General features: G+C 43.6%; 2 protein-coding genes across 6 annotated transcripts in view; one reads left to right on the forward strand and one right to left on the reverse strand.

Annotated features, from left to right (window-relative positions):
• The window catches only part of ATP6V1A (ATPase H+ transporting V1 subunit A), a 30549-nt gene extending 18863 nt beyond the window's left edge, over positions 1 to 11686 (forward strand). For all 4 annotated transcript variants that reach the window (XM_040572388.1, XM_040572369.1, XM_040572396.1 and 1 more), the window contains exons 7-15: positions 252 to 414; positions 1518 to 1626; positions 2412 to 2534; positions 2624 to 2738; positions 4104 to 4167; positions 4942 to 5145; positions 7050 to 7144; positions 7780 to 7951; positions 9453 to 11686. In XM_040572388.1, the coding sequence (XP_040428322.1) occupies positions 252 to 414; positions 1518 to 1626; positions 2412 to 2534; positions 2624 to 2738; positions 4104 to 4167; positions 4942 to 5145; positions 7050 to 7144; positions 7780 to 7951; positions 9453 to 9545 (1138 nt within the window). In that variant the 3' untranslated portion in view covers positions 9546 to 11686. The remainder of the gene's footprint in view (positions 1 to 251; positions 415 to 1517; positions 1627 to 2411; positions 2535 to 2623; positions 2739 to 4103; positions 4168 to 4941; positions 5146 to 7049; positions 7145 to 7779; positions 7952 to 9452) is intronic.
• Positions 11687 to 11928: 242 nt separating this feature from the next.
• DUSP12 (dual specificity phosphatase 12) lies at positions 11929 to 16016 on the reverse strand. 2 transcript variants are annotated; one of them, XM_040572409.1, is made up of 6 exons: positions 15688 to 16016; positions 15481 to 15594; positions 15281 to 15399; positions 14136 to 14232; positions 13243 to 13429; positions 11929 to 12651 (listed from the first exon to the last, which is right to left on the reverse strand). In XM_040572409.1, exons 1-6 carry the CDS (start codon positions 15972 to 15974, stop codon positions 12490 to 12492), a joined length of 966 nt encoding a protein of 321 aa, XP_040428343.1. In that variant the 5' UTR covers positions 15975 to 16016; the 3' UTR covers positions 11929 to 12489. The 2 variants fall into 2 exon arrangements, with proteins under 2 accessions (XP_040428343.1, XP_040428351.1); XM_040572417.1 differs by lacking the exon at positions 15481 to 15594.
• Between the last annotated feature and the right edge of the window lie 4744 nt (positions 16017 to 20760).

Raw genomic sequence — 20760 nt, forward strand, 5'->3', positions numbered from 1 at the left:
TTTCAAGCCTGAAAGCATAACTGTTTTACCAGCATAACTCACATAATTCAAGGGCAGTAGAAGGAAAAGTGTAGTTTATTCCCTCAGTCTTCTGGTTTAGTGAAATACCTCTGTGCTTCTCACCTAGAACAGAGAATGTTACTCCTGTCATTCTGCTTTTAATTAGACAGCTTTATTAGAAAGTATATTCTGAGATGGGAGAGAGCTGTTTTTGAGTTCCTTGCAAATCAGAGTCCCTTTTCTTTACTCAGGTGTGTACAAGGGGGTACAACAGCGATTCCCGGGGCATTCGGCTGTGGAAAGACTGTGATTTCACAGTCTCTCTCAAAGTACTCCAACAGTGATGTCATCATTTATGTAGGCTGTGGAGAACGAGGAAATGAAATGTCTGAAGTACTGAGAGATTTCCCTGAGGTTAGTATGGAGAATTCATGAAGAGTAAACCATTTTGGAAAGACTTGCCATTATGCTGTATTGTAACTGAGTAAAATTTCTTATTGGTATAGTGACTTGAAAAGATCTTCCTGGCTGTAAGTTCTGACTGTAGTAGCATAAATTACTTTTGGCTCATTCAGGAATGACTTCAGTGGCCCCTCAAGAAACATCTGGGCTAGTATTTGAATGTACTTTTTAACTTGTTTAAAATAAAGCCAACATGAATTGCCTGGGTGTAATTTATAAAGATATTACCTTTTATTGGTGTTTTCTCTAACTTTTCTAGCTTTAGCACATATAGCAAATGCAGCATTTGTATTTAAAGGATGCAGTAGAAGATGCCTAGTTTAAAAAAAAAAAAAAAAAAAGATGCGACAGGTTCTGTCCTGCCTGTTGTTATATGTTAGTGGATTAGTTGTGGCACAGCCTTCTGTAAAATAAGGGAAAGAGCAGATAGTCTGAACTGTTAGGTTGAAACTCCACTGTTAGAAATAAGGGGTAGAAGTCTTGCTTGTGTTGTTTGCAAGATGATGATGCCAAGCTGGAGTGGCCATGAAAAAGGTAGATCCCAGGATATTTTAAAGAATTCTGCATGAATGTCAGGATGTGCATTCTATTGTTCACATGCTTGTGAGACTTCATCTGAGATATGTATGTGGGTTTATGTCCAGTTGTCAAAAATGATCTCAGATTGGTATAGGTGGGAGAAAAAACACTCTGTTTCCTCATAGACTTAGGAGGGGAGGATAAGATATTTGCCTCTTCTGGCCTAGTAAAGTGAGGCTGAAAGAAGATAATGTACTTCCTGACGTAGTGGATTTGTCATTACTCATTTGTTTGTGGTAAGAAGTGGGTTTAATAGGGATTGGCGCTTGCAGAAGGTGAAATGAGGCTGAGGTGTGTAATTTAGGGCTAAGTTGTGTGTAATCTGGATGGCAAAACTGCATAGCATCCTGAAATCTTATATCTAGTCACTGCTTTTGTTTGGCTGTGAGGACAGTGTCCTCATATAAGGTGAGTACTACAGATTAAATAATTAGCTAAAGTTATTGTTTTGTCTTATTTTTCCCCTTGCGTTTTAGTTAACAATGGAAGTTGATGGCAAGGTAGAAAGCATCATGAAGAGAACAGCTCTGGTAGCAAATACCTCCAACATGCCTGTGGCTGCCAGAGAGGCCTCTATCTACACTGGTGAGATTTGCAGAAGGCTGAAAAAGGTTCTGTGTGTAGAGCAAGCTATTGTGCTCTAGTATTTTCTGTTCCTGAGATGGTTGGTACCATGAAACATGCTTAATTACAGAAATCAACTGTTTCAGGCCTTGTCTGTGTAAAGTCCTAGTATCACAGTTGAATTTGACTTGCTTGTATGTAACTATGATCTCCACACATTAATTCTTGCTTATAAGCTGAACTTACCAAACCAGGTCTCATCTAGTTTTGCCCCATGTACTGTGTAAGCTTACATTCTTCATGAATAGCTTTTTACTGACAAGTACAGCTACTCAATCGGCAGGAATAGGGCTCTCTGAGTCGTCTGCTTTCCTTTGCAGCCTCTTAGAGGTTTGTTTTTTTTAATATTTTTTAATTAAAAGTTGTGAGATAAAACATCTTTTCTGACATTTGTATTCTGGTAGCTTAGAAAGGAAGGAGACGTTTTACAGTAAGAAGAGGCTATGTTCATGGTTTCAGTGAGGCAAAGAACACTGTCAATGATATTGCCCTGTCTCTTCCAAGAAATGCACAGAAATGTAAGATGGGCCGGAGAGGTTTGTAAGCAAAAATGGGGAGAGTGAAATGAAATTTAAAAAAAGGCAGCATGGACATGATCTTGTGGGAAGAAAGAGTAACTTTCAGTCTCTGTTGACATCAGAGTGTAAACTTAAATTATTTATCTTGTTTGCCCCTTAGTGACAACACATGAGGGTAGAATTCCTTTCTGAACTATATTCTGCAGCGTGCTGTTGTCTTTGTTCTAGGAATCACCCTGTCTGAGTATTTCCGAGACATGGGCTACCATGTCAGTATGATGGCAGACTCTACCTCCCGATGGGCTGAGGCCCTCAGAGAAATTTCGGGACGACTGGCTGAAATGCCAGCTGGTGAGTAGTCCTTTTCTCGATCCAGTCTTGTAAATACATCCTTTAAACTCAGAGCCTTTGACTTGATTCCTGTGTGTTGATACTTGCAGACAGTGGTTATCCAGCCTACCTTGGTGCACGTCTAGCCTCTTTCTATGAGCGAGCTGGCAGAGTGAAGTGTCTGGGAAATCCTGAAAGGGAAGGCAGCGTCAGCATTGTTGGAGCGTGAGTGTTGCATTTCTTTGCTTTGCACTGGCTGCAGTTCTTCCCGTATATCTTCGCAAGTCAAAGTACTTTCAAAGAAGAAGGCCTTGTTGCTCTGTGCAGCTGCAGAACTACAGATATGTAAATAGATGCTTAGTCTCTGTTCAGCCTTAAGTAACGCTAAATTGTGCATAGGGGCAGAAAGAATGAATGTGGACACTAGTTCTGTGAGGTGTGGAATCACAGTCACAGCAGTCAGAGTAAGTGGCTCCAGGAAGAGTGTCATTAGCACTGTCACTGCAAAGTATGTCAAACCACACTCAGAAAAGAAAAGAAGGGGTATTTAGAGCAGCGGTGCGGGGACGTAATTCATTATGATTCTCTTGCTAAAGAGTAGAAATACACGGAACAGCATATCTCAAGCTGTGATGGGCTGTGAAAAGTATGTGGTGCCCAGACATCATGTAGAACATGGAAATTTTCAGCTGAAGTGTTAGATGAGAACTTTGAAAAGCATTCCTGTGTACTATAGGCTGTGGTGACAGTACTGAATCCCTTCTCACCAATTACTGCATTGTACTGAAAGAATGACCAAAACACAAGAAAGCAATTCCAGAGGCACTTGAAATTTTCAGGGTGAGAGAAGAGAAAATGGGCCATCACCACTTTCCTTTTTGATACAATGACATAGGTGGCTTGCAGTGGTATGAACTAGAAACTTATACATGAGGCGGACACCTTTTGTAGACTGTATTTATTTGTATAATGTACTGTGGGTAAAATGGCTTTTCCTCATGGGGTCTTCAGGAGAGCCTCTAGCATCTGCAACTACTCCTAGAGTCCTTATTTGCTGTGCTTAGTTCTGCTGTATACAACATAAGTGCACAAATGCATCTGCTTTTGAGTTTGGAAGGTTTTTACCTGTTTGGGAAGGCATGTCAAGCCCAAATGAAATTGAATTGGTAATAGTATAGATAAATATGTGATATTTACCTGAAATAATTTCAAAGTGGGATATTTTCTGTAAAATAATCTTTTCACTGTGTTTCAAGCTGCCCTATCAGCACACCTATTGAATCTGTTCCTGTTGAGGTAGGTTTGGTAATCCAAGCTGGAGTTACTACCTGAAGCTAAAGTAACTAAAATCATACCTTGATATTGCCAATCAGTTACTGAAATAACTATAATTCATGGTACACTTGATATCACCTCTCTGTAGGCATGCTGCTACTATCACCGCAGCAGAAGCTTGTGACCTATTATTTATGTGAAATGGTGTTAGCCTTTCTTGTTTCTGTGATCACTGACCTGTATAGTCACATGTTTGGTACTTCAGCTTAAACCGTGACAGTGATTCTGATTACTTTTCCTTCTCTTCCTGCTCAGTGTCTCTCCCCCAGGTGGTGACTTCTCAGATCCTGTCACATCAGCTACTTTGGGCATTGTGCAGGTATGTCCCTCAAGCTGCAGCTCTTTTGCCCATACTGTCAGACTCAAAATCGTTGTGCTTCAGTACGTTTGTGCCAGTGGCGGTGTGAGAGCTTTGATTTGATACAGGCAACTTTGTGGGGTGCTTTGGAAAATGTTCTAACAGTGTTAAAGGGTGACCTTATGAGATGGTCTCTGAACTGATGTGTTTGAGAAGCCTTTGGAAGAGGAAGAAGAGGTGCCAATTCCTGCCAACAGTGACTGCTCAGGAATATCCATGTGCCTCCTGATTGCATCCCTTTGAGCTGCACTTGAAGTGTGGCCACTCTTGGCTAGGATGGAAAGTGAAGCACTTCTAATAGGTACATCAAAACCAGGAAAAAATCCTCAGAGCAGGTGACTGGGAGAAGAATATCTTGCAACTGATTGCCCATCCCTGTTTTGGGAAAAGGAGCTGAGTTAAATAGGGCTCTGCTTAACTAGACTCCACTATTGACATTGTCTTCGTTACTGCTTATTCCTCCCTTATGAGGAGTCTCAAGCTAAATTCAGCTTAAAGGAGTTCATCATTTTTTGAGATACATATTTGAAAGACACTACTATAGTTAAATTAGCATAAATCGGGTTTTCTTTTTCTTTCTCAGGCTTCTTTGTGATAGCCTTTGCTGTGTTGTTTGCTCAGACTTGCTTGTTGTGTTGTGTTTTTGTGTGTGTATGTGCGTGTTTTCATTTTGCTTTCAATTATTTTGTTTTGCTTTCGATTCGGAAGACTAGTTGATTTGTCTGGTTCTGGCAGGTTTTCTGGGGCCTGGATAAGAAGCTGGCACAACGCAAACATTTCCCCTCTGTCAACTGGCTGATCAGTTACAGCAAATACACACGTGCTCTGGATGAGTACTATGACAAGCATTTTACAGAGTTTGTCCCTCTCAGGACAAAGGCGAAAGAGATCCTACAAGAAGAGGAGGACCTTGCAGAGATTGTGCAGCTTGTGGGGAAGGTGAGTAATCAGCTGTGAGGAAATAGAGGGTCTGTGAGCTGTCCTCCATTTCATTACTGCAAGCATGGGCTTTTGACCATATCCTAGACCAAACTTGATGGATACTGCATTGTGGAAAAAAGGCAAATGTTCACTGGGAGATGCCAGGCTCCTCCTCCATTTAACTGTGCTTTAGTGAAACTTTCTTGTATGTTATTTGACTTCTAATGACAAACACTTTTTTAGATTTGATAAACCTTGGCTCGAGGCTACTTTTCTCATGTAAATTAAATTGCAGGGCATCTAATGGGTGGAGTTAAGAAACTTCGCTCCAGTGTTCAAGTCCTGCTAAAGTCCCCTTTGTTGCAAACTGCAATAGTACTCTGTTGGAAGTAGACCTTGTAAGAGAGATGATGCAGACTGATCTTTATTTTTAGTAGCCTGAAGAAGTTACAATTTCTCAGAAACCATATTGCCAGCAGCAGACAAGAGGTGCTGGTATTTACAAGTTGGTATGCAGAAACAGAAGTGGTCTGCGTTTTCTAAAACTGGCGATTATCTAGTTTCTGTATGGAAACCTGTGACATTACATATGGCTCCATTTTACAGGCATTCTTTAATTTCCTTCGTTCACTTCACTATTTTGGATGGAGTACTGAACTTGGACAGCAAAATTTCCCCTGAGAGCTCTCAAAAGGGACTTCACTGAAAATGGTTTTAGCTTAGCACTGTAAATATGATAATTGAAAGGTACCCAGCACATACTTGAGAGTAATTTAATTCCATGATGTTTAGGTGAGCTATGCTGATTTACAAGGTACCGGTAATGCTTGGTAACATGTTGTAACTACCATTGTTTGAGGAAAGTTTGGTCCTGGTGCTAGTCCTGTGCACTACTGTTCTAGCCCAGCTAAGATGAGGCTTTTCACTAGATCTTGCCTAGCAGAGCTCTCTTCTTTAGATATGCCTTTGAAGGAAAGGAAGTACCATCTTAGGGCCTTCTGCAGTTTCATATTTACAAAAATATGTTCTAAAAGACTACTTTACAGAACAGGATAGAATCAGTTCCTTGGCATGGAAGTGATACCGAGTCCAGTGGTTGTAACTGTGAGTATTGTTCCCACCACAGAAGTACTGGGACTAGTAGAGAAGAGTGCCCTAACAGTAATAACTGTGCAGCAGGGTTGTGTCTGTCCTGCACAGTATGACATACTGTTGTCATCAACTTCTTTATTTTTCTTGAATGCCACAAAGGGAAAGCCCATGGTTAGCTGTGGAGGCTCATATCAAATCCTTAATATTACTTACTGATCTAAAATGCTCAGATCTAGCTTTTCTTCAATGGATATCAGAATTTTAGGGAAGGGCAAATAATTTTACTTCTTTATGTAGGAAAGTAATGTTTCAATGTATCTCATAGCAGCACCATGTGTGTTTTCTTTGTCTGGTGGCTCTTTCCTACCTTAAAGGAAACTTCCTTTTCATTGTTTATGATCAGGTAGGCTTAGAGTAGAATTACTGACTTTTTGGCCCATCGGGCTATTAAGTAAATTGGCTGTTCTGTAGCAGGAAGTGAGAAACATCCAAAGGAAAGAAGGTACTTGAAAGATAATGGTTCTTGGCCAGGACATACTATGCTCTAAACTCTTTAAACTAAGAAGGCAGGTTTAGATTAGATGTTAGGAAGAAATTCTTTCCTATGAGGGTGGTGAGGCACTAGAACAGGTTGCCCGGAGAAGCTGTGGGTGCCCCATCCCTGGAAGTGTCCAAGATCAGGTTGGATGGGGATTTGGCCTGGTCTAGTGGAAGTCTGTGCCCGTGGCAGGGGGTTAGAACTAGATGGTCTTTAAGGTCCCTTCCAACCCAAACTATTCTGTGATTTGAATGGAGTTGAGTACTATCTAACAGTGGACCTTACTTTCTAGGCTTCTTTGGCAGAAACAGACAAAATTACCTTGGAGGTTGCCAAGCTGATAAAAGATGACTTCTTGCAACAGAATGGTTATACGCCTTATGACAGGTGAGATCTGAATGGCTACATAGCTCTCTTGTTAATCACTAAAAACTTAGACACGTTCTGTAATGGTGTGTGCCTTTTGGTTATGTTGCTAAGGCAAGGTGTGCTTGTGTGTGACAGGGAGACACAGGAATTACCATGATGTACTGTATAAATAATGATGAGGTACCTTCTGTGGCAGTCACCTGTCCATTAAAAAAAGGAATTTTCTGTGTGTGGAGCCTCTGGATTGTTCTTATCATAAAAATACTCCTGTTCCTGTGAGCAAAGAAACTTGCAGAACTGTCAGGTTCTCCCAGGCTGCTTGCAGAAAGCCTAATCCCATAATGGACAAAACAGGAAGAAGGATTGAATGTGAGACTTGTACAGTGATGGTTACTGTTCTCCTGTTTTGTTCAGTGTTTGGGTGTCTGGAAACCTCACTCCAGGATAATTGCCTTTGCCTCTAATGGGTCCCACATTTTCCAATACGTGAATCATAGGTTCACTGTCTCCTTTGACAGCATGTATCAGAAAGCTGTGGAGTAGTGCAGGCTGTTATTTCAGGTGAGAATTCAGAGTTGTTGTGAAGGCAGGAGCAAAGGCTAGTCCTGTTAGTTGTTCCAAGATGCCTGATGAATCTTCTTCTGTTCCATCAGATTCTGCCCTTTCTATAAAACAGTGGGAATGCTTTCCAATATGATTGCGTTTTATGACATGGCACGCCGTGCTGTAGAAACCACAGCCCAGAGTGACAATAAGATCACGTGGTCCATCATCCGAGAGAACATGAGTGAAATCCTCTACAGACTTACCTCCATGAAATTCAAGGTATGTTTGTTAGGAACTGGCTTGCACTCCTTATCGGGAGTTACCAGGGCCTCTAAAAGCTGTTTACTCAAACGTGGTCATTGGTTGTTTTAGATACAGCTCTACTCACTGGGTTACCCTCTGAGTAACTTCGGTATCCATCATTTATAGTGCAGCGTTCCTACTCCTCTCTTAAAACTCATGCATAGCATGCTGGTAGTAGCATTTACTGCTAGGACAGTAACCTGTGGCGCTGTCTGATGTTGAAGTAGCTAAGCAATATTCTGTAAAAAATGTGATGCTTATTTTAAAACTCTTATGAGCCAGTATCACAAATCTTTCAAGAATTAATGCCATGAAATAAAATTATGTTTAAAGTTGAGCATTCTTGTGTTGCCAGTGTTCTATTCCTGCAGGGTACTGGCTTGTTTCTGCAACAAGCAGATCCCTGGTATATATTCTGAAAACATCAAGAACGTAACAAGATACACTTGGGCATGTGAGCTTACTTGAGAGCTGGTTATGTGGCAATAGGGGAAGTAATACTTTCATTTACAAACCCTGGCCACTAGAAGACATCTGGCATACAGCATAGCAGTGGATAGGCATGACTGAAAAATGCAATCTGTAGAATTAAAATGTTATGTGGAGGTGGCCCTCTAATACAGTAATAGTTATGAAAGAAAAAATGTGTTTCCTGAGCAACAGCCTAAAAGGCATGTGAATTTAAATGTCCTGCTGTCTGTGTACTTTGGAGTGATAGGTAATGCAATCCGTAGCTGTAAGTGCTCTGTGTTTACCAATAGCTGAGTTGACCTAGAGGAACATAATGCTGAGAAGAGAATGGTGAAGACATTTAACAGATTTCATAGCTTGACCGCTGTTGCTTCTTACAGGGAAGGCCTTGCAGCCTCAGAACAAGGCTGATTGTTACAGTATTTGCCCTTGTCCTTCATGAAAGGTATTCTGAGGAACATGCAGCTGTTCAAAGATGTCCTTGAGCTTGTTACGATTTCACAGGGCCATTTTAATTAACTGATCAACATCTGAGTGATGGCAAAGTAACTCTTGCATTTACAAGGAATGCACCCCAAAAAATACAGCAGAGCATTTCTCTGAGTAACAAGAACCTTACTCCATTTGCTCTCGGGACAGGAGCTGGTATGAATTACTGCAGCTCTTGGATCACACAGTATTAAAAAAGACGCTAAGTGTTATTGGATCCTCTCCAAATCAGTTGCTTTTCAGTAGGTAAAGTAAGCACTGCTCATGCAAGTAATTCTCTGTTCAGTATCCACTCTGCCTGCTCGCTGAATGTGGAAAGTGGATGAGATTTAAATCTTGTGGCTGTTGCTGAGACAAAGGACTGACAGAAAGCAGACACGGAGCTATAAATGCCTGCTCTGTAGTTAGCAGGTGTTAATGCTAAGGTCAAGAAACTATAGCACTGGCAAAGCAGGGTTGTCTTGAATACCGGAGGCTTTTCAAGACTGATCTGTTCATCCACTGTGTTGTTTTCCAGGACCCTGTCAAAGATGGTGAAGCAAAAATCAAGGCAGACTATGCTCAACTGTTTGAGGATATGCAGAATGCGTTTCGCAGTCTGGAAGACTAGACTCGGCCTCTGCGACCACTCCATTTTGTCCTCTGAATTCCTCATCTCAACTCCTCTGCTTCCCTACCTTACAAGAATGATGCAACAGTACTTGAGTTGATAAATAGCCCTATGTTTCCCTGTTCATACTCAGTGTCTTTACAAAACATTCCTCTTAGTTTGTTCAGCATTGCTTTGTGTGTCTGAAATGGTGAGTGACGTGCGAATGGGCCCGGCTGAGTGAAGAAATGCTGTTGTACGCTTCTAGGGCGGGAAAAATTTCACCTTGCCCTCTCCCAGCTCTCTTGGTAAGCCGTCTCTCGCTCTGGGATCCAACCAACTGAGCTGCACTGGCAGAGGAGGTGTAGATCTTAATGCAGTCATGTGGTACAGTCTGAGCTGGCAGTGGTAAGGGCATTTAGGTCTAGCACTTTGCTAAGTGACTATCATGAAACTCCCTATTCTTAAACAGAATTTTTGACCATACTGTGATGACCAAAGTTCTTCACTACCCTGTCCTTTCTGCAACCTTCAACTGAGCCTGTCGGTATCGAATTGTGGTAGTTCTGGCTCTCTCCAAGAAAGGACTGACTAGAAGATGAGCATGTACAAGTAGCCAGTATGCTTTTGTACACTGGAGAAACAGAATTTTATTTTCCTACTTAATACAGATGGGACTGTTGGACTGAGCATCAGCTAAAGTCAAAGCCATAGGTGCTCGGTTTCCACAATTTTTGCCTTCTTGCATCTCACTCACCCCATAAAATTTCACAACACTCAGCTGCTTTAGTTTGTGAAGCGTGTTACTGCTGCTTCGTACTACAGGCCATAACAGGCTGTGGTGATTCCATGTGTGGACCAGGAATACAGTCCTTCCTAGGTGGTGCTCTCTACCAACACTTGCCTCCAGTGCAGTGTCCAGGTCGTCTTTAGGAAAAGAAAAGCATGTGCTTAACCTTCCTGCTCCACCTCTGCCAACTTGGCCTGTTTGGCAGTGGCACAGGTCCTCAGTTCTTGCATAAAAATATTATATGATGTTAAGCTTCTGGGGATAGGGGGTGAAGAGGAGGAAGGTCGACAGTACAAAGCGTATTTACTTCAGCCTTCTTGATTATGATGCAAGAGAAACTGGTGACTTCTGCACTATGCTCTGGAAGCACAGTCTGTCAAGCAGCTGAAATTGCTTTGTCTTGGGCTTGCTTATTGGCAAAACTAGTTTGAGATGAGGAGTGAGCATAGAGCAGCCTTCCTGTTGAACTTCAGGTGTCAGCACTCCTATCATTGCTGCAGAGAGAGAAAAAGATGCTGTCATTTTCTCCAGTCTTTGAACTCTCACTTGTGTCAAATAGCATCTAACACTTCTTTGTTGTGCAACACTGTGCCGGGCTGGCATCTGCTGACTTGTTACGGTCACGAAACAGTAACTGTTGTGGATGACACTGGTAGTGGCATGGTTGTGTAAACGTTCATTCTGCATTGAAGTGTTTTTCCACCAACTGCCAGCTTTGAATAGTAATGGTGCAAAGGGATCTTGGCGCTAAGGACCAAATGCTGCCACTTCCATTACAGTATCAGCTCGCTGTTTGCCATGGAAAACCCAGCCGAAACTTAAATGGATTTACTATTTTTGGTTCTCCCAAAAGAAACTACTACTACAGCTGATATTCTGGTAGTGAATGGTTAGGTTTACAGTTCACTAAACTTTCAATGAATGCTGCTTATTTTAACAATGAGCATGTGTGAACGAGTAGTCACCACTCAAGCTCTTGCTGGATTCCTCGTTGTTCATACCCTTCAGCACTGTACTATGTAGCATTTCATGCTAGAAAACAGATGTTCTTATCTCTTTAAATAGAGGATGTTATAAACTTTACAGAAGATGTCTAAGATAATGCAGTTCTAATATTTATTGTGCTGTACCTGGCCCTGACATGTGACCAGTTCAAACAGTTTCATATATATATTTTTGTCTTTTTTTTTTTTGTCTCAGTTTTCAGTGTTGAGATTCTGATGTTCACTGTGTACTGCAAGTCTTCCCTCCACAGAGGTGGGAAGAATGAAAAGATGGGCAGAACCCAGCCGCCTACTTTATCTTGTATATTTCATAATGTATGTTGCTGGAAATTGTGTAAAAAAAAGATTAAAAAAATTGTTGAAGTCAATGAGAATAAAATGGATTTAATGTAGCTCCTACCCGTCCCATTTTCTGATGTCAAACCAAAGCTGTGCCACAGTGGTGTTCACATCATACCATAAGCAAAGCGTACACCTTCCTTAAAATCTTACTTTTGGGGTCTTTTTAAATCAACTTGGAATAAACAACTTAGCAGGGACACTTTACCTCAGTTCCCCCACTCCAGTAGCTTATATAATCTCCTCAGACGACATCTGAAAAGTGTCATGTTGCAGTATATGTGCTTTATTGTAATAGAAGTATAACTGTGATCTTGCTGTGACACATGCTAATGCAACACCTTGTGAAGTACCTTAACATTGGCACCATTACTAAGCCTTGAAGTATCTCCGTGCCTTGTACATCATGTTGTGGAATATATCCCTCTTAAAATCTGAGATGCCTGTTTTAGGTAAATTGTTCTGAACTCCTGTATTAGATTAGTAGCACTACTGTCCACACCCTTAAACTAACGTGGTAATGTTCTTTCTATATAAGGATTTGAGACCTTCTGTAAATAGTATATTCTCACTCACATGCACATTTCTGTACATCTTTGATCACTCTGTAACACCTCTTTAAGGGACATGCTTTGCCTTTATACATATATATATATACACACATGCATATACATCATGTATTAGAGATACTGAAAGTGAGAATTGAGGAGGTTCAAGTAATTTCATTGTATTACAAAGGGGGGTGCGAGTCACAACCTCAGTTCCGGGCAATCCTAGGCTACCCAGCATTTCTCTGTGGTTGTTTAGAAGTCCATCAAGAGGTGTGATGAGTTCAGGTTTTGGCAGTGAGGAGGTTACCAACTGGCAGTGTTCTCACTTCATCCACTCGACTTTTGTGAATCTGGAAGGCAGGAGTCACCCAGCGGCCACAAGAACACTGCTCACCCCGCCAACTAAAGGAGCCCAGTTTAGACGTGCATTTGGGACACAGAAGCTGCAAGAAAAACAAATGAACTGTTATAAGTCGCATTCAGATGTAGTTCTATGTAAAATGTAATTCTGTGGTACATTAAGTTATGGCAACCTGCACTAAGCCAGCTCCTTCCCGTGTATCATTTCACAGAAAAACAGTCTGAAAAACAGGCAAAAAAAGAAAGCTAAATAGGCTGGTGCTTGCCATGCCCTAGGGTGTAGGAGACAGCTGTGCTGGCAGAAGGGATGGCATGGAAATGCAGCTAATCAGACCTGGTTTGGTTCCAGGAGTTATGCCAGTCTCTTGGACATCAGAAAGCCTCAGTCAGCCTGAGACCACAGCAGGCTTTATAAGTCTCACAAACCCGTTCTCATACTAAAAGCAAACACCAGAATACCCTTGTCCAACACCCTTGCTAGTGTTCTCAGGCCAACAAGATCTCTAGCTCATTTCCTTATAAAAGGGTATTTCACATTTGAGAATCTGTCTGTAATCCGCAAAATTGATTCTGGAGAGGCTGGGAGACCTAGGACAGTGTGTGGGGACCTTCACATGAGGGAATAGCAAGTTTGTTTTGTCTTGGCAAAAAACACAAAAATAAAGCACATTCACCTGTCCTTCCATGACTCCTAGTAACGCTGGCTCCATCCACTGCACGGGCTCAATGAAGTAAGAGGTACACTTATCAGGGCCACCGCCACAAAGTTGCATTGACCCCGTTATTCTCTTGTGAACAAAGGCTGTTGGTCCATCTCCTTCCACATGGGACAAAATGCTGGAACTACGGAATAGAGAGCGCCTGTCCTCCACGACAGAAGGGGGGAAAAAGCAAGAAAAAGTAAAATGCTTGTTTTTACTGGGGAAACTTAGAGACAATGGAGCACGGGAACACAAACCTTTTGACAATATGTAAATAAATAGGATTACATATCCTACATTCTTTTCATTTAGTCTAAAGAGTCAGCAGGTACTGACTCTGTTTAGGTCTGCTTCTTAGCAAAACTTACAATTTGTGTAGTTTTCAGCTATATGCTGTTTCCTACATAGATCTTTTTTAAAACAGTTCCCACCTACTGAAATTTAAAATCTAAGCTCATATGCTTGAAAAAAATCTACATCTAAGAAGCTGCAGGACTTTGTATTTTACTTTATAATCCATAAAAAGTAGTTAAAATGGAGTCAAGTTTTTTTCTGGAGAACATGATTTTCAAAAACAAACTAGAAATTACAGTTTCAGAGCAAGCAACTTCACAAAGCCAAGCAGAATTATACCTTCCCGTACAATGTGATGAGCTAGGCTGCACAAGTGCTGTACAACTTCAAGTTTTGTATTTCACAATTTACTTCTGTTTGTTTAATTTCTGTGGCACATGCTGTATGGAAATTTATGCAAGATCTTATCCCTGTTCTAACAATAATGACATACCCACTGATTTACACAGGCTATTTTCCTCTTGAGATCATTTCAAAATGCTATGTTGTGGCAAATATGAATGGTTCAATACCTGCATTTCCTGCATCTGTAGAGAACCTCTGTGTTCAGCGTTTGACACATATTGCTTGGATCAACAGCGAAGACTTCTCGAGGTAAGTCTTGAAGTTCTGCAGAGCAGACAATATTAAGTTGCAAATCAGATCAATAAAGCCATGATACACATTACAGTGGGAGAAGAGAGCACCATGCCTCTGCCCTAGTCACCGTATGTAAAAGCTACTTTCTTCACATTAATTTGTTCACTCAACCATTCCATTAGGTAAGCTCAAACTAAAACAGCCTCATCCCACCACACTAAGATTGGGATTTACTTAGCACAGTAAAATGGAATCTATAATGTGGCCTTAACAAAGGTAAATTAGTTGCCTTTTGCTCTGTGTTCTCATTTAAACAGGAAATAAAAGCATAGGAGGAATTGTTAGAGAACAGTTCATCACAGATTTGTTTCTCAGACACACCTCAAATACCCTGTTTTCTCCCACTGATGAGCTAGAACTGTGTAGAGACAATATGATGTGAACGTTTGTCTGGCCAACTCAAGGCCAGACAAACTACTATGCCCAGCTACTTTGAGCGCAGTACTCACAGTCAACAAACACTGAGCTCAGTCTGTAAAGTGGCGTAATTCTGATGTGCTCGTGTGCATTTACGGACAGATGGATACATCATACTCGTCCCACCTGAGATGTCCTATGGAAGGACATCCACTGGTTTGCTGTCCATGCAGAGAGACATCAAACAGGCTCTGAAATTAGTGTGGTTTTTTTTTTAATGATCTCTGAACCATGTCCCACCACCATAGTCACATGCTGCCCTCCTACAGCACACAAGACACATGAGATCTTCCTGATGCACAGCTAGTTAAAGACAGTCACGAACCACAGCAACACAGTTCAGAAACCACAGATGGGGGCACGTGACTTAAAACTGCTAACAACGGTAACTTAAAGTAACCACACATCAGAAAGTTCCACCTGGATGCCTGGTGTGGTCCATGGGGCAAAAAAGCACAGTGCAGAAAAACCGTATGATGCTGTGATCACCCAGCATCAGCCACCCAGGCCTTTGGGAGACCACAGAGGCAAGTTTCACCTCCAGCTCGAGTGCCACTGGCAGGGGCGGCGCTCCCACAGCCCCCCCGGCTCCCCCACTCACCGGGGTACCTCTCCCTGAGCATCTGCAGGCGGTACCGCTTGTACAGGGCGCTGCCGCTGTCCACCGTGCAGCCCATGGCCTCGTAGAGCTTCAGCTGCCCCTGGAAGCCCGGGTTCACCCTGCGGTGAGAGAGAGGGGCGCGGGCTGAGGCCGGGCGGGGGGCAGCGCCCCTCGCTCCGCCCTTACGGCCGGGCACTCACTCGACATCGGGCTTGGCAGCCCTGACAGCAGCGTACGCCTCCTCCCAGCCGAGCCCCTGCGTCTTCATGAGGTAGGCGGTCACCACGGCCACGCTGCGGCTCACCCCGGCCTGGCTGCAAGGGAAGGCGCGGGACGAGGCGAGGCCGGCCCTCGGCGCCGCCCGGGGCTGCCAGCCCCGCCGCCGAGTCCCCGGCCCCGGCCCTCACCAGCGGACGAGGGCGGCCCCGCCGCTCGCCCGCGCCGCGCCGATGAAGGCGGCGCACTCGTCCAGGCGGCTCAGCAGGTCGGCGCCGGGCTCATCCCGCGCACGGACGTGCAGGGTCCGCACCCCCGGCACCGCCGGCGACTCCTCCGCGTCCACTGTGAGCACCGCCACCACCCCCGCGGCCGCCAGCGACGCCGGAGACGAGCACGACCCCGCGCCGCCCACGTAGAGCCCCGCCGACACCGCCACCATGCCGCTGACACCGGGCTCCGCCGTAGCGCCCGCCATGGCCGCGGCCCGGCACCGCCCACAAGATGGCGGCAGCCGCCGGCAGCCGCCCACAAGATGGCGGAGTGGGGCGGAATGGAGCCTGTGCGGATGTGTGAGGGACAGCTGGCAGCTGTCGGAGTCCGCGGAGCGCTTCGGTATTTAGCTGTGGTTCTTTTTGCTGTGGTGGTAGCGTAAATGGTCTCCGTATGCCTAGGATGGTTTCTGATAAAGAAGGTGTGCACAGAGTTTGGTAGAGGTTTTCCACAGATAGCATTTTCCCTTTCTGCCCAAAGAGGTTTTGGCACAGAGCGGCATTGGGAAGCATAGAAGGCACTCCTTCTTCTACCCCAACCCCCCCCCCCCCCTTTTTTTTTTAACCTGTATTTATAGGGCGTTGTAAGGCGAGAAGTAGTAAATGGCACATGTTCAGTGCTGCCAGCCTTTGAAGTGCTACGATGAGGCTGTGAACATTCCAGCTCTGGAATTCCAGTTACAGAGAAAACCATGAAAGCATCAAGTATTGTGGTCTTACAAATACTCAGAAAACAGGCATCATTAATAAAACTCCTGATACATTGCTGAAACAATGGGGTCTGAGTGGACAAACGGATTAAAGGTGAGATCAGTCACTACAGGAAAGCTTAGCACCTACACTTCTTAAGATTTCTGCTATCCTGCCTCAAAGTAGTCCTGTGATATAACCATTACATTCAGTGAGGAAAGGAGGCCTGGAGGAGTATTTATCTAGGAAGCCTCTGGAACCAACACTGGTATGCAGGTTTGTGTTTGTGAATTGCTGGCTTGGAGATTAAAACAAACCATAGGGCTGTGAGGGCCCTTCATTCCCTGTGTGTTACTTTTGTAGGGCACTCACAATGAGCAGGGTTCTTTATTTGAGCTGAGTTCTTCTACAGGAAATCAGCCACACAGAAAATCTGCTGGGAAACAAAATCAGTGCACTTGTAAAATCTGTTACACAATCACATCCACATAAACAGGAGTAAAATTGACTTACAGAATAAAACTACCAGCAGTTAGCTTTAACTCTTTCTAGACTGAGGCTTCTCATTCGGAACTCAAACTATAAGCACCTTTTTACTGTCACAGATTTTGCATTCCTGTCAACATTTTTATTACACACCTTATGGACTGAATATGCTTCTTACTGTAACCTAAAACTGAATCCAGACCAAGTAATTCCTCATGGGCCTTGCATAAAACTTCTGAGTAGCTTCTTGCCACTAAAAATCAAACGCCTGTCCCAGCTTGAAACCTGTCACGCTTATCTGCTTTATGCTGGTTCTCATGCAACAAGTAGATTTTAAACTGCAAGAGAGTTCTAACTAACTCCAGAAATCTGTTCTGATCTCTTACTGTTAACCAGGCCATGACTTGCATTTGGTGCTGAAATCTGATGCAGTGTAGACAGAGGCAACATGTCTTCCTTGATTCCAAGATTTATTGCAAGTTAAGCCATGGAAGATTATGGAGCAATGCAGAAATCTTGGTGCAGCTACTTTTTTCTGCCCTGCATAGGGTTCAGACCTGCCATATGATGAAAGGAGACAGAGCACTCACTTTTACTCCCACAGAGGAAGATGCACTGTCTTAGCAGGACACCTGTGGAAAACATTACCATGCAACACATCTACAGCCTTAACCTTTCCTTATCTCAAAAGATCCCGATACTTTACTTCCTCAAACTTTGTCTAAAGTGATCTCTAGCATGTAGCTGCAAGTTTTTCCCAGCATAGTCAGAAAGGCCCATAGACTGCTTGACAAGTTTCTAAACAGAAGAAAAATGTTGGGTTTCATTAGAAAGAGGTATGGTAATGCTGTCTTCCCAGAGTGAGATGTGAAACCTTACCCTACCTCCCCTGTATGAGATAAGAGAGCCTGAAAGCCCCGATTATCTGTCACTGGGGGGATTGTTCTTGCACAGCTCTGTATGACACAGCTGTAGGCTGAACTGCTGCAAAAACAGTCTGCAGGGGCCCCTCAGATCATTGTAGGATGCCAGCTGGCCACGGAGGGGGTGAGGCTGGCAGTCACCTCAGATCTGATAGGCTGAGATTAAACCTGGTGGGAAGGGAGATTGTTATCCCCATCCACCAAGAGACGTGGATGGATCTGGGGCTTGGAGGAGCAGCTGTCACGCTGCAGGACAGGCCACAGCAGAAATCCTGACAGAGATGCTACCCACACACATGCTCTTCAAGGACTCCATGACCCATGCCAGTGGGGATCATGCACTGGTTGTCAGCCTTGTGCTGGGACACAGCAACTTCCAGGGCTGTAGAGTTTCCCTGCACAGTGCTGGTGGCCCATGGAGCAGACCAAGATGTATCTGTACTTTAGGTAAGCCCAAAGGCTTCTCAGAGTGCAAGTCCATGGCAGCTTAAAGTTTGCTGTCAACCTGCCTCACCTCCCATGCTTGTGCTGGTGCCCACGTGATTGCGTGGTGGCCCTGTTAGCAGGCTAGCCCAGCTGAATTTGACCTCTTTGGCTGGATCAGTTTTCAGCTGGGTCAGTTCCCTGAGCTGCCTCACTGCCCGGTGGCATAAACCTGACCTCTGAGCATGGGTTAGGAGAGTCTTTGATAGCTGTAATTTAGATTATTTTAAACTACATAACTACATTATGCAGAAAACCTCCTTTTCCAGTTACCACCAGCTAGAAGAAAAGGGTTTGTTGGAAAAATAAAGAACGAACGAACGAACGAACGAAAGAAAGAATTCAGACAACTTTTCAATAAAAAAGACCCTATAATCTAGCATGGAAAAAAAAAAGCATACTGAAAATAAAGATAGGTGAAAATTAAAACCAGATCAAACTTTGTGGACCTTTATTTGTGAAAGTAACTAACAGTTGCAACAAACTACTATGGCAAAACACTGGATTATCCAGCTCTTGAGGGATTTGAATAAAGTCTGCAGGCAAGTACATGTTATTGAAGGGGCTGTGAGTTTTATGTCGGTATTGTATGAGTACTAAGAGATAGTTAATCATGTCTGTTAGCCTTCAAATTGTAGGGGTGACCAGTAGCATTTGCTTTTACAGTGACAGAAGCAACGGACTGGGCTCACATGCAGAAGACTGCTGTCTGATGCCTGTGGGGTTGGTACAGGTGTGGTGTGACCACTACACTCCTGTACATCAGCTCCCAGAGCCATGGATGATGAAGGAATGTGAAAAAGCTGTAATTTCAAAGTGAAAATCTGTGGTGAGGGAAAGTACAAAATTCGTGTGCAAGAGCTTCACACAACTGAGGCTGCACTCCCTAAACAGCTTCACTGTTTCTGTGAACTCCCCTTTGCTGTCTGCCACCTGCAGCTTGAGCATATGGTGATGTATCCTGAGTTTGCTCACAACTCCCAAAATAGAGTAAATATTTTTTTCAGTTTGATTTGCAAACCCCCCCTTCTTCTCCCCCTCTTCAGCTTTTGTCTTCTCCTACGCCACCGAAATTTTTAACAGTTCGTTCTCCCCCGGGTTCTGGGAAACCGTGTGACTAATTAAGTAGCGGGGGCAAGCTCAGGTGCAAGGAAAAACAACTCAGATGACAGACCACTGCCCACTCGCTCCAGCAACTGCATTCCATCTCAGCATGCATCATGAGGGAGGGCTGACGTGGGAGAAATCTCAACGCTGCTCATTCGTAATGGGAAAGAAAATGCTGGGCTTCCCTGGGCTTCCCACGCCAGAGCCTCACAACTGGATCAGCAAAACTGGGTCTACTGCAGAAGCAAAAGTGCCGGGGGCTCAAATTGAGGCACAACTGTCTCTGCCCAACCAGAAGTATGTGGCCAGTGTACTTTGTCACCATGCTTAAAAGTATCTCTGTTTGTTCAAGCTTTTAAGCAGATTTTTGAGTATACACAAGACAGTTCATGAGAAGAAGAGTCTGTAGCCCACAGATGGCACACAGCAAAGCTGTGTGTGAAAGAGCCAACAGGTGGGAACACATCTTAAGACATTTGTGAGAGACAATGACTCAGTTTCTGTGTCCTCCTCAGGTCTCAATGTAGCAGGCACTTGAAGGTCATGCTTTGCATGGGTCCTGCTGGTGAAACACCCTGGTGGCATTTCTTGCCTCTTGGAGAAGTACCTCTCAGCTTTTGCTGAGCTCGGGAACTTGGTGGGAGCTGGAGAGCCCTACACAGTAGCATCTCATTCCTTGGACAACCTTTCAGCTGTTGCTGTGCTTTTAGTGGCAAATTTAACCTCAGATTTCTGAAACACTACTGTTCCCAGCATTAGACCCTGTGGGTCTATACAGGACTTTACATGTCTATTTTTATTCATCAGGAGGAAAGATTGCTGCATCTCCCCACAGGAAACCTCAAAGACTTGTAAAGGCAGCTACTAACAGAGAGAGGAGCTCGCTCCTGATAATCTGAAGAAGGATTTCACAATAACCCCACGTGAGTGGGATGTTCTTACCTGTCTCCATGCTCTCAGTATCTGCAGACAGGCAGTTACCCCACATGTCAAACAAAAGGGAATGTTTTCCAACTGCAGATTTGATGCTCAATTACAGAATAGAGCATGACAGCTTTTACTAGTGTGTATTAATAACCCTACTTCACTTTATGGCTTTAACAGTTGCAGCTGGCAAGATTTACAGTGACACATTACGTTCGGCAATGCATCACAAAGGGAAACTAATCTGACAGTGCCAGGTCACTGAGCTGACTTACAAGTTTTTAAGAGCATTTCATCTGCCAAATTTGCTGCCCTATTTACTAGATTAAAATGAACAAGTTGCTCTGTGTTTATAAAACTTCATACTTACCTCTTTTTT

The sequence above is a fragment of the Cygnus olor genome, chromosome 1 (assembly GCF_009769625.2).
Source record: "Cygnus olor isolate bCygOlo1 chromosome 1, bCygOlo1.pri.v2, whole genome shotgun sequence".
Taxonomy (NCBI): domain Eukaryota; kingdom Metazoa; phylum Chordata; class Aves; order Anseriformes; family Anatidae; genus Cygnus; species Cygnus olor.

Excerpts from the sequence above, each read along its gene's own strand:
- DUSP12 (XM_040572409.1), bottom strand. The coding sequence starts at position 15,974 with ATGGCGGGCGCTACGGCGGAGCCCGGTGTCAGCGGCATGGTGGCGGTG. Across the intron at positions 15,400-15,480 it reads GCTGCCAAGCCCGATGTCGA|GGTGAACCCGGGCTTCCAGG; the intron begins GTGAGTGCCCGG and ends CTCTCACCGCAG. Across the intron at positions 14,233-15,280 it reads GCTCAGGGAGAGGTACCCCG|AACTTCAAGACTTACCTCGA; the intron begins GTGAGTGGGGGA and ends TCTGCTCTGCAG.